General features: G+C 37.6%; 1 protein-coding gene across 1 annotated transcript; it reads left to right on the top strand.

The window, feature by feature from the left end:
* The first annotated feature begins 376 nt into the window (after positions 1 to 376).
* Positions 377 to 5,923, top strand: LOC146001281 (A-kinase anchor protein 14-like). Its single transcript, XM_083138581.1, has 3 exons — positions 377 to 943; positions 3,082 to 3,189; positions 5,608 to 5,923. The coding sequence occupies exons 1-3, from the start codon at positions 524 to 526 to the stop codon at positions 5,728 to 5,730; spliced, it is 651 nt and encodes a 216-aa protein (XP_082994707.1). The 5' UTR covers positions 377 to 523; the 3' UTR covers positions 5,731 to 5,923.
* Positions 5,924 to 14,062: the final 8,139 nt, after the last annotated feature.

Here is a 14,062-nt window from a genome sequence, read left to right on the forward strand (position 1 = left end):
TTAGTTATTGAATTGTAAAGAAACAATTTCAAAAGAGTGTATTTCCTTTCAGATATTAAAGCATTTGCTTTGAAAATCTGTGTGTACGAATAAGAATGTTACATACTGTATATATATTTAATAAAAAATAAGAAACAGCAAAAGGACAAAAAAAAGTGAATTATTCATAATAATCGTTTTATGTTTGTGATTCTGATTAATTTGAGAGACTAACTCTCAATTTTAGAAGAAAACATTAAAACAAATACAAAACAATAACGATGTCCAAAGTCGAGAAGATAATGCTGACAGGGACAGTTAAAAAGAAGAAGAAGAAAAAATTCCAAAAGCTTTGAAAGGTCTCTTCGGGAATGTCTGTTTATGTATAGGTCTAGGTCTAAATCAAAGTTATTAGAAGTATAGCTCTAAATCACCTTTTGTTTATCCATCAAGCCTACCAATACAAGTAAGCGAGTGTTCGATGGATAAAAATAAACATTCAAACAGGGGGAATGTTGTGATAAAATCGTGAAATTGCAAAGAAATGACAACTCGGAACAGAGTTAAATTTAGACTTGATGGTGTTGTGGTTGAAGCAGGAACAGGCGATAATGGATCAGAAGGAGGCTCATTGGAGACTACATCTACATCGGATGTCAAAAACATAACTATACGCATATCTGAAGCTGGTACTTTTGTCGACAAAATTATTAAGAAAGCTGTTGGATATGTTGAGCTGTTAACAGGACGCAAATACGATACATATCCTCGCCCTCCTGAAAAAGAAGGTACTTGTATATGCAAAAATGTATCATGGCCTACTATTGGCTCCTTTGACATTGAAGCAGGGAAAGAATCAATTGATAAGTTGATCAAGACGTGGCGTATGTGCAGGGGTTGGTTATACTGCCTGGATTTCTTACAAACAGAAAGAGGTCTTTATGAAGATAGATATATATATGAGGTAAGCTTTTTTTTGTGATAACTACTCAATGTAGTAGTTTCGGTTCGGTATAGGATCGTCCTCTTGCCTCAAATGTTTGGGAGCTTAAAAAATCCTGTAGAGATTAGTGTTTTTAAGGCATTATCAAAATATTTGGATAGCGTAGAATACAACAGTCTTCCTCATAAACTTTTATCTTCTCGTCTTGTATCAAAGAATCTAAAGATTAAAACATATAAAACAATAATTATGCCTGTAGTTTTGTAAGAATATAGAACATGGACCTTTCCACTAAAAGAGGAACATAAACTAAGTCTTTGAAAATAAGATCGTAAGACCTAAAAGGGGTTAAATAACAGGTGAATGAAGAAGGTTACAGATTACTGAACTGAATAACCTATATTAATCACTTGATATTACTAGAATAATTAAATCATTGGGTAACTGTCTGATATCGCCCAAACGGATTTCTTCAAATTTACAGGAGAAACTACTTACTGAAATCACTTTCTGTATCATTGTCGAGGTTCTTCGAGGTATTTTCTTTCACGGAAACTAAAAACTTCACCATAGAATACTGCAGAACAATAAATAATCAGTTGTTACGTAAGGAACTTGTATCTTCTGTAACATTAGGCCGTTGTTTCCATTATGTACGTGCAGATGGCGCGAGCGTCGAAAGTCACGCGGTCTCGGCAGTGTTTCCAAACGTGCCTTTTTTTACTAGAATTTTTGCTTACCTAACCTAAACAAACCTACCCTAACCTTGCCGGAAATGGTCCGTGGGGCTATCGTGAATGGTTTATGATGACATAATAATCACGAAAGTAGGTATTTTTCGGTTAAGAAGGTTGAAACACTGCATACCCACTCCAAATCGACAAAACACAAACACAACTGCACGCCATATTGTCTGTTACCCAAGCATAACAAGGAAGACAAATAATGACTTGTAATATGAAAAGTTGACACTATTTTATGGAAAAGGCATAACTTCACCTTAAAGAATCTTCCGCAATGCAGAATATGTAAGTATCAATGCTAAAATTAAGGAAATAAACGAGTGAGAGGTGTTCGGGCCTTATCAGACAAGTACCAATTATTGCAGATGAGCAGACCAGAGAAAAGTTTACAGGGTCCTTTTTGGGGAACCTGACGATAAAGGTCCTGTAGGGTGGCCAAGACAAAGATCGTTGATTGATTGATTAGGTTTATTTTACTTCACTTTTAGCAACTTTTGGTCAATTACGAAGATGAGGATGAGTGATGATATGATGAAGGGACCCTCAGAAAGATCGCCCATGCTCAGACCGGGATTCGAACTCGAGACTCCTGAATATGAATTTGGAATGACAATATTAAGATGGACTTTATGGAAACTGGTAAGGATTGATATGAGTAGATTGATCTTGGCCAGGATATGGACAGATGGAAGATATATGTTACGGCAACATTAAACTTACTGGTTTAGGAATGCCAGAGAGTTAGTCAGAGTATGTCAAATATTAATAATGTTTTATATCTTCGAATTTTCTTATGGTTGAGTGCATAAATGTTCTATCTTGCAAAACAGAGAAACCTACCCGTCTGTTATTTCTTATTTTTTCTAATACTTTTCATCATTGACCCTGGTGTGTACATTTTACAATTTACATTAAAAAATTGCCGTTGCTCTTCTACCCGTTCAATTTAATACGACAATGAGGATGAACTGTGATTTGATGAATAGATGTTAGAGTAAACACCTATGCTCATGGGTGTCAGGAGGGAACACAGGGAATCGTTGCTCCTTCTGGAAAATGAAGCAGTGTTTTGGGAGAAAATGCCTTGCTTATCCCCCTCCTCATGGAAAACCTCATGCGGACTCATGTTTACTATTTTCATACTTACCCAGTTGACAACCTTACTGGGTCTTCACCAGGAATCGAACATAAAGCTCCTTGTAGCAAAAGTGAGAGAGTTAAAAATTTGTCCATTCGACAATACTGTATTAAAGTTGGGAGAAACAGTTACGTTCATGATTCTCGTATACTAAGAGACATAGGAGAGCTCATATCACGTACAAGGTCAGAAATTAGTCTGATTCTTGTAGACAATTAAGCAATAGAGAAGAGTCGGGTAGCAACTATAATTTTGATCTTGGATAATTTATATTTTAGGCTAAATGGAGCATTCCCACACGCAAACGTCCTATTCCAGTTGCTACAGCCAGTGTCTTCTTTACCTTGAAAGTGTCCAAAATAAAGCCTAAGAACATGCCAGTAGAGGTAAGTATTTGTTTAGTGTTACATTATGTGCAAAGAATTGAAAATCTAGCTGAAATCCGAAAGAAGCAACTAAATACCCGGTCCAAGTGTTGCGAAGTTAAACTAGACTTCGCTTGACCCTTAATAACTCTAGAAGGGCCCGACCGTCGACCACTAAATTTGGAGGCAGGAGGGAATCCGTCTGTCAGTTGGAATGTTGTCCTTGCCCCCGAGTATTGGCACCCATTCGCCGCCACATGAAATAATATGAAATACATTCTGGATTTATTTTTCTCTTTAAAATTCCCAACTGTGGGAAAATGTTTGCTCTCTCTATACCGTTAGGTTAACCAGGGAAAAATATACAACATAAAAGTATGAAAGAAAAAAGAATGACCATAAAAAGAGAACCCGAATTTGTGTAAAGATCTTGTGTAGGAGGATACCTCCATCAGAACAATCGAATCCACAAGATACGATTTTTTTATTTTGACTTATTTACCATCGTTTTTCTGCCAATTTTGGCTAATTGCGACGATGAAGATGAAGGAATACTCATAATAAACACCCATTGCCAGGCTTCGAATCAAACTCAGAAGCCCTGGTGTCACAGTATTCTGCGCTAACCACTCCGCCACGGAGGCCCGCACATAATACGACAATGGCTAGGATTTTGATGACCTTAAAATTGCCAAAAACATTACCTTTAAGAAATGCATTTATGACCTAATACATGCAAGAAAATGCCCTATAAACTTAGAAAAATGACCTAAAAATTCTGAAAGATTTGTAGAACAAATTTATAAACTACCAAAAGAAATTCAAATTACACATTAACGTTACAGTATCTATCACACGTTCATTGCGTATGGTAGCACAAGTAAGAAAGTTCACTTTTTGTCATAGTTTACACTTTAAGTAATGAGTTGCAGTACACAACAAAAATCATATGAGGATATTCAAAAGTGAATGATTGTCAGTTGTCGGACAAGAGAATTGAATTGTTACACAACAGCTTGTATCAACAATACTGCACAGAATTTCTTTGTTTCTGCAAACACAGTTCAGAACTGCACTGAAGGCAATGAGACGAGAAACTGAACCTCTCTCCTTCAACATTTGCATGTAAAATGCCCCTTCTTTCACCAAAATGTAGAAAAATTCACAAGATGACTTTCAAAAGGCAGAAAAATGACTTAAACGGTTTAAAAAGTTTAGAAAATGACCTTTACTCGAAAAATGGATAAAAAATGCAAAAAAAAAATGCCCTAACAAAGGCATCCCAATTTATTCACTTATGTGTAAAGAACGTTCCTATCTACTTATGCAACGTTTCTGTCTTACCAAAAAGAAGATGCATTTGCATCAAAATCCTGGTCCTAATAATAACAAATTAAGAAATAAAAATAATGAAAACTCGAATCACCACAGAGCACAAAAAGATGAAAGCAACATAAGCCCCATGAATTCTCTACAACGCATCTCCTCTTTAAAGGGAAAATTATGTGAATGCTACATAAAGAATATTCACAATTTAGTTCATAGTGAAAAGAAAAATGTTAGGGCTGAGCCAATGCCAGTTGTACCAGTATCGAAAAATATCTGTTGGAATTCATCTACCGATACCAGCCGATACTTTTCCGGCATATTGGTCTTTCAGGTGGTCCGCAAAAATGCCGCGTGACCCTTTCGCGAAGTATAATTAGCCCTGGATATTATGCAAAATTCTAAGTTTCTTTTTATTTTGCACAAATTTTGCACGAGAAACAATATTTTGTGATTACATAATATACTATATTTAAATATTCTGATGTAATTCGTGAATATCCTAAAGTAAATTTCTTTGTAAATTGATGCATATAATTGAAGAAGAACATGTACACGTCAATATTTTGATCAAATTTTAATTATTGCAATTTTCAAGTATCGATAACGGTATCGGTGGGAATCGGTAAGAGTATCGGCATCGGTATTGGTTCAAAGTGGTATCGCCTCAGACCTAGAAAATGTAGTGAAATACATTAATAACCGGATCGATTCCGTTGCCATTTCTGACGAGAAGGAACGGAAACGTTTCGTTCCACATTTTCACGAACCCAAAAGGGCAAGGAAACACACACACACACACATACTTGAATATTTTAACCAAATTTTCCTGTAGGATAAATTAAGCACCAGATTCAACCCTCTCCAAATATACTCATTGATACGATATTGTGTTACTGTATCGTATGAAAGAATCAATATTATTGGTTTGTCGGTGGCAGTTTAACAATCTTGAAGACATCTGAGCTACGAGAGCCACTTAATTTTGTAGACTTTTATGTTAACTGACCATTTAGTGTCACTTTCGAACTGTCTGCCTTTATCCACCCATGAGGTTCATATAAATAATTTGTTATTGCAATTCTCATATAAGTATGTGTTATTTACTAACAGGTGTTCTATGTTATGGAAGGCTGTCGGTTCGAACATCGTCCAGGCGAAAGAGAATTTAACGAACAGTGGGTGCGAGACATAATAGTTACCAAAATGAATCTTTTTCCAAAACTCATATTTTGAAAGCAATGATTGGAATAATAAATGGTCTAAATTTTGCTATTGCATCAAAATATAAGATCAAAATGTAAAATATTTAAAATTTACATATTTCGTGTGCTTCTTTCTTGTAATTACATAAATATTTATATAGGCTGCGATATGTTCTCGTTACAAACATGTCTTGTAGTTTATTTAATAAAAATGGAAGTTTTGAAATTTTAATAAGTATTTGTAGAAGTCATATAAAATGGTGTATCCACTGTGGTATTTGAAATATTTCCAATATGAAGAAATTCCCGTAGCTTCTTTTGAAGCATCTACACATAAAATTTTGAAAGTATATATACATACATTATATATATATTTATAGAGTAGCTATATATCATCCCCACAAGGGCCAAAAATCTACAACCAAAGCAGAGGGGGGGGGGGAATGAGTAAGCATAAAAGGGGAATTTCCTCTCATCCTCGTGTCTGCATTGTGCATATGTTGCATTTTGATTTGCATTCTATTTGTAGATTGTTTTATGTAATTACTAGTGAGTGAAGGAATTAAGTAAGTTGATATAAGTATTTCGTCTTAACGATGGAAGGAAAAATCATTCTAGAACATTATCGTAAGTGAATTTTTGCATGACCAAATATCAGACATATATTCCCACATGAAAATCGAAGACTAGAAAGTGTAATGCAATTGATCATATTCACACTTTCCTCCTGGATATTCATAAAAAACAACAAAAAACTAAAAAGGCAAATGTGATATGATGGCTGGACATGACAAGCCAAGAGGTGGTGGATTAACGGCCATGGATTGGGGAGAAAAGGGTGATTTCTCTCATTTTCTGCCATCCGCTATGTTCAGTTGAGATTTATTGTCGTGAAGGTAGTTGTTCATTTTCAGGCGGTCATCGGCCCCCACTCCCTTGGTTTGAGTCACTGGCGGTGATTGGGTTCCAAAACTAGGGGCCAAAGTTCCAAAACTAGGGGAGACAAAGTCAGTTTACTTTCCCTCGTAGATAAGGTTTAGCATAGTGCGGGTGCAAAAGTGGCAAAAACTGGGGAAGCAACTGCCACTCCCTAATCGCCTATGGTTACCAGACGTCCGGATTTTCCCGGACATGTCCTACATTTTAGCCTTATGTCCGGCGCCCGGGAGGAATTTGAAAAATATCATAAATGTCCTACATTTTGAGCGTCACATAATATTAATTAGGAAAATACGTAACAGAAAAAAAATATGCAAATTACAAGTCTATGGACTGCGTTTCCAAACTCAATAGTGAAATTTATTTTGATTCAGTCATTGCACAAAAAGAATAAAGTTTGTCCTGCTATTAAACAAACTGGAAAACGGAAGCAATTAATGAACAAAGTCTTGAGACCACTTTCTGATAACGTCACTGTTCAATGCCTTAGCAGAATCTCTTGCCTTAGGGTATATACTGATGGAACAAGGTGTTGCCCATTCTTATTCAATATTCAATATCATTTGATTGTAAAGCAGGGGTATAGAGAACAAAGTTATTCAGGGTGTCTGCCAGTCAAGAAAGTCATGGAAGTCAAGAAAAAGTAAAAAATCAACAAGTAGGTAAAGAAGTCACTAAAAAGGCAATAAATTATTCTTGTGGTCAAGAATTTTTGCTATTGATTGGTTGATTTAGTTTGCTTCACTTTTTTCTGTCCCATTGGCTAATCGCGAAGATGAGGATGAATGATGGTAAGATAAGATGGATGAATGGATAGTCATAAACATATAGGGACAACCGACACAAACCTCACATACGATTATACTGGCTGTGAGTCCAGACGCCAAAGCCTCGCTTCTCTGCCAAACACAGTTCAGGATGCATTAATACGAAATAGCAGATCTAATTCTATTCTTAAATTCAGCTTCAGTTTTCATCCTAACTGGTCCTTTGGTAGGGATTTTCATTAAATAAATATTTATTTTCTTAATTACTAATTTCCAACTTTACCTAAGTAGGATCTAGAATAGTCCAGGAAAAGTCAAGATTTCTGGATGTATTATTTTGTTAGACACCCTGTTATTGAACGGTAATTGCTAAATATTTGTTTGCCATTACAGGTCATAATTCAAATGTTGAGAGAGTACTTTCATTACCATCAGCACAACAGACTCACGAGAGAATTATTTTTTCATAAAGTCTGTAAAATGTTTGATATTGGTCCCTACAATTTCAACGAATTTGACTGTCCACTTTTGTCGTTACAAGTGCCTTAGTGTGATAGCCTGAGGTGAAACACGTCTGTTACTGACATGTGACAGCAACAGTGTTGCCAGTGTCCCTCGTAATATTGTGGAAACATCAATTTTTGGAGCAGCCCATTTATTCCCCTCTGCAATGTTTTTGAAACTTTTTCAAAGTTCTTTTTCTGTCAAATTCAATAGATGGTCATCCAAATTGTTCGTTGGTGAAATGTTGCAATAATTTACCTCAGTGAGTTCTGTGCATTAATACACACGATTTGCATTTTTTCCCCGCCTTTGCCAACACTTTGCTTATTTGTTATTAAAACATGCATGTTCTTACATATGTTTGTCTCTCTAAATTTTCCCAATATACAGGGCATTCTCTTGGCAGAAAACGTTTCTTCAAATTCCGTTTCGCTATTCCGTTATACGGTCGTAAACACCGGGTTGCGTGACTTTTCGGACACTCTGTAGTTTGACTATTCCAGAAATTTTGATAAAAATTGTCTTCTCTGAGAAGTACCACTTAAATCAAGTAGTAAGAGGTGCATTGATGAGTATGATTGCAAGTTTTGAAATTTTGCATTTAAACATTCGTTGGGAAATAATTTTTAAAAAACTGAAAAGTGTCATTTTTCAACTACTTCCTAAAGTGGGGGCCTCGTGCCCCCTTCTGGAAATTTTCAGTTTACACTAGATAAAATTAAGTTTTTGGTTTCTTGAATATTTGACGATAATTTAAGGAGATGAATAATTATTATCAAGGCAAGACGGAGAATGCTCTATAATCCTGTTATTGTTAGTAGCACGTATCCAAGGTAGGGATCAGGGTACTCGAGCCCCTCTTCAGGATTTTTTTTCTGTTTACGCTAGATAGATTTACGTTTTTGGTTCTTGAATAATATGATGATAATTTAAGGAAATAAATAATTATCAAGACAAGACGGAGAATATTCTACAGGGTGGCTCAAAAAGTAACTTAACACCCCCGATACAAGGCCACTGCAGCGCGTAACATAGAAATGGTGATGACCAATCGTTTTCAGGCCAAGGGGGAACCACATTGACGCCACCCGCGCAGTCGGCGGCCATCTTGATGTCCGCCATCTTGAATTCAACTTCAGAATTTTAAATGGAAAGGGGGTGATATGATATATCAAATCAGGCTAGAAATTCACGAGAAATGCAATGGTGAAGGTTTTTTTCGATGTATCATTAACCAGTAAAAAGTTATGACTGAATTTTTGTACCAATTTGCTCCTTTTCGAGGTGTTAGAAAAATGCCTTAAAATTTGTTTAGCGCATCGGTAATGCATCGAGATCAAAGTAATGTCTAGGGAGAGAAGTTCGCATGCCATTGCACAAGATTTTAATCGGATAAATCCACGAAGAGCTGCGCATTATGAATTGTTGTCGCAAACAATTTACAGTGTGACGCTTCCATTGAATTAAAAGTCCTTCACAGTGACAAGGCTAATGTTTATGTTCATAAGGAAGTTCATAAACAGAATATGCGACCCTTGTCATCTGATAAAATAACTTTGGACAGAAATTGCTTCACAACGTTCCCATAGTGTTCTGGAAAAAAAAACTCTGTAAAAAGTACCTTCTTCCATAAGCAAGGATGAAAAAAACTGTTTATTTAACAAATCCAAGTAGCCCTAAGCATTTAAGGTTCCGTTGATGAAAAATTGACTAACCAATCGTGTTCCACACAGCACGACACGCCATTAACTTACCAGCACTAACGATTCAGCTTTGATCTGTCGAGAATGGGTTATGAGATAAAAACCATCGAATATTCTGTTTATGAACTTCCTTCTGAACATAAACATTAGCCTTGTCACTGTGATGGACTTTTCATTTAATGGAAGCGTCACACTGTAATTGTTTGCGACAACCATTTATAATGTGCAGCTCTTCATGGATGTATCCGATTAAAATCTTGTGCAATGGCATGCGAACTTCTCTCCCTAGACATCACTTTGATCTCGATGCATTACCGGTGCGCTTAACAAATTTTAAGGCATTTTTCTAACACCCCGAAAAGGAGCAAATTGGTACAAGAATTCAGTCATAACTTTTTACTGGTTAAAGATACATCGAAAAAACCTTCACCATTGCATTTCTCGTGAAATTCTAGCCTGATTTGATATAGCATATCATTCCCTTCCCATTTAAAATTCTGAAGTTGAATTCAAGATGGCGGACATCAAGATGGCCGCCGACTGCGCGGGTGGCGTCAATGTAGTTCCCCCTTGGCCGGGCAACGATTGGTCATCACCATTTCCACGTTGCGCGCTGCAGTGGCCTTGTACCGAAGGTGTTAAGTGACTTTTTGAGCCACCCTCTATAACCCTGTTGTTGATAATATTGCACGTAAACTTTTCTTGCGCTTTCGGTGTTGTCGCAGCGAACTTGAGCAATAATGTAAAGACTTGTCAGCATTTGGAAGCTGCACAACAAAGGTAGCATCACAAGTAGGACGATTCGTTGTAATTTTTAATCTCTGGAAAGCGCGAGAGGGAACGTTCTTGAATAAGAGAAGGAGTCGAACTACTGGCAATATTAACGAATCGTTTTATCTGCGGAACGTTCTAGAATATAATGAGGATATAAATACGCGGCTTCAATTTCCCGGTTGATCTTTGTAAACAATCGGTTAATGAGACATCACGGGTATGTGTGACAGTTCACACAGTCAATTAGTGATCAGTCAGTGTCAATTGGTAGCTTTATAAAATCTAGTGATTCGAAAATGAAAAGGACTAAATACCATAAAGTAACGAAGTCCACTACTACAAAAAGTCCACTTTGGGTCCAAAGCTGAAGACATTGACGACAGCGGAACTTCCGGAGCCTCAGTGTAGTGCTAGTTCGTGTCTAGGGTAGGGATGGCCAAACGGATCCGGATCCGGATCAGGGTCTGAAAGTTTCGGATCTGGATCCGGGTCCGAAAGTTTCGGATCTCAATCCCATTACAATATTACCACACCTTAAAAGGTATTATGATCTTCGATTACAAAGACATTTTTCATTAGTAAGTCCTACAAGAGTTGTTTTTTTCAAGTGTTGTTCCTAAAATACTTTGCTACGCATCGGCTAACACACTCGTGCACAAAAATAATCTTACTTGTTTAACATAAAATGTCAGAGGTGATTTTGTAACTGCCATTGAAACGAATATGTATTCATTCGAATGTATTGGAAATGGAAACACACATAAATGTGAGACATTCCATTCCAGGATGAAACCTTTAACACATATAACAAGATAGAAATGTTATACAAAAATTATACAATTGTTCTACAGTTACAGTTTTACAAATTAAAATAAAACATTATAATATATGCAGTGTTATATAATTACAAAGTTTAAGACTAACAAGGGAGGTTATCTAAGTGTCCCCCTCCAATTTCCATGAAACTTGGCAGGCGTATAGTGGAGCCCAAAGGAAGAAATACGTGTTTTTTTGTTTCAGCTAAAAAACGGTTTTAGGGGGCAAAACCCCTCAAATGTCAAGATGAGGACAAATTGAAGTGGGGATCTGACCCCTGTGTCCCTCCGATCTCCATGAAACTTGGCAGGTGTATAGTGGGGCCCAATGGAAGAAATACGTGTTTTTTTTTTTTGTTTCAGCTAAAAAACTGTTTTAGGGGGCAAAACCCCCTCAAATGTCAAGATGAGGACAAATTGAAGTGAGGATCTGACCCCTGTGTCCCCCTCCGATTTCCATGATACTTGGCAGGTGTGTGTATAAACGGGCCCAAAGGAAGAAATACGTGTTTTTTTTTGTTTCAGCTAAAAAACTGTTTTAGGGGGCAATCCCCCTCAAATGTCAATATGAGGACAAATTTAAGTGGGCATTTGACCTATGTGCCCCCCTCCGATTTCCATGAAACTTGGCAGGTGTATAGTGAGGCCCAAAGGAAGAAATACGTGTTTTTTTGTTTCAGCTAAAAAACGGTTTTACAGGGCAAAACCCACTCAATTGTCAAGATGAGGACAAATTGAAGTGGGGATCTCACCCCTGTGTCCCCCTCCGATTCCCATGAAATTTGACTGGTGTATAGAGAGGCCCTATGCCCCCTGTTTCTTCCTATGCCATATTTACGTGGTTTCGGGGTCAGATCCCTACTTCAATTTCTCCTCATCTTGACATTTGAGGGGGGCTTCTATACACCTGCCAAGTTTCATGGAAATCGGAGGGGGAGACTTAGACCTCCCTTGTAAGTGTATTAATTAATTACAAATCGCGCACGCGCGCACACACACTATATATATATATATGTGTGTGTATGTATGTATATTATATATATATATATATATATATATATATATATGTATATTAGCATGTAACAATATGTTATAAACACATTCTTACTTTCCAAAGAAGCGCATGTGGGATGGCAAAACGGATCCGGATCCAAAAGTACCGGATCCGGATCCGAAAGTTCTGGATTCGGATCCGAAAGTTCTGGATCCGCGGATCCGGATCCGAAAAATTTTAAGATCCGGATCCGGATTTCGGATCCGCCAAGATCCGGATCTGGCCATCCCTAGTCTAGGGCCGAAGATTGTTTGATTGATTAATTAATTTAGTTTATTTTACCTCGCGTTTTGTGCCTCTTGGCTGATTTGCGAAGATGGGGATGAGTGATGAAATGATGAAATTGATGAATGAACATTCACAAACAACCAAGCCCGAGCGGGATTCGAACCCTGGACCCCTTGCGTCGCAGCGCGATGTGCTAACTACTAGGCCACAAGGCCGAAGAGATCGAAGGTCTCTCTCTCTCTCTCTCTCTCTAAAGTGAATATTTCAGCAGTACCGGGTATTGGAGCGGTTTATAAAAAATGAAAGAAGCTGCACAGATCAACTGAAAATCAAAGTTTTGAGTGATGATTTAGTTGTGCCAGGACCAAATTTCGTGTATGCAGTCCTAGAATTTCATGGCATAAGAAAATAACTACTGAATTTCACACACGCTCATTGAAACTTAACTACCATAAAGGAACAGCCGAAAATTTTATGAATGTCGAGAAGAGAAAGCAAGAACCAAGAAGATGTTGCATATGTAGACATTTTAGCGGAAATTGCAGGGTCTACCAGGACCCGAATCAGGGCTCTGTCGTACCGTGCCATTGCTCTATCAACTAAGCCACTGAGCCACCCTTGACTTCGACTGATTTTTAGCTAATATGTTTACATAGTACATGTCCTCTGTATTTCAAATCGTAAGATGTTCCCTGTATAACGAACAAGCCCAGAAAATAAAGGAGAAAGAAGAAAGCTGAGGGGCATTCCCAACGGTTGAGGAGACATTTTACTTCTGTAGTCAACACGAGCTGCCGCTTCGAGGTGACGAAGACAGTGGCCTACTAAGGAAGATTTCACAACGTGTCGCCTGAGAATTTCACAAGTCGAACGTAGGTTTGTGCGGCCTTTTGTGTCGCTACGGTGTGAAACGGTGCTGTTGATTGGCTCGTTCCAAACGACATGTATCGCTTGCCCCTTCGGTCTGACATCTTCCTAAGTCTTCAAGATCCAAGTTACAAGGATGGGAAATTAGGGCTTTGTTATGGTTAGGTGCGAAGGCAGGCGACAGCATCCTGAAGGATAATATCAAAACCTGCAGGAAGAACGCATCTTACTTAAGTCTCCAATATGAAATGATAAAAACTTCTGGTGATTTGATTTTAAAAATTGTGTCCGAGATAAAGAGTGACGTGCTCAGGATTTTCGGAAGATGCATATTATTTTTGGTGGTCAGTCCTCATTTTGCCACCTTTCTACAGTTTAAAGTGGAATCCGAACCAATATGTGCCTCCACCGGGTATCGAACCCGTGACCCCTTGATTACAAGGCGACGACGCTACCACTGCGTCATCGGGGAGTCCTTCCATACTCTCATGTTTATGTAACAATAAAACTTCAATGAAGAGAGTCAGTTCAGCGGCAACTAGGGCATTCCTACTAGAAATCCAGTTCTGTGTGGTAGGGGCTTAAGTTAGTTTTCTTTCTATACTTGTTTTCGTGCATTATTGTATTCATTTCTCGTAAGAAAATGTGTGTGAACTGTTTTAGAGCTTTTTTTAAAAAAAAATCGCCAACTACGTCGACGTGTTCATATCAT

Source organism: Lepisma saccharinum, chromosome 17 (assembly GCF_977018435.1).
Source record: "Lepisma saccharinum chromosome 17, izLepSacc3.1, whole genome shotgun sequence".
Lineage (NCBI taxonomy): Eukaryota > Metazoa > Arthropoda > Insecta > Zygentoma > Lepismatidae > Lepisma > Lepisma saccharinum.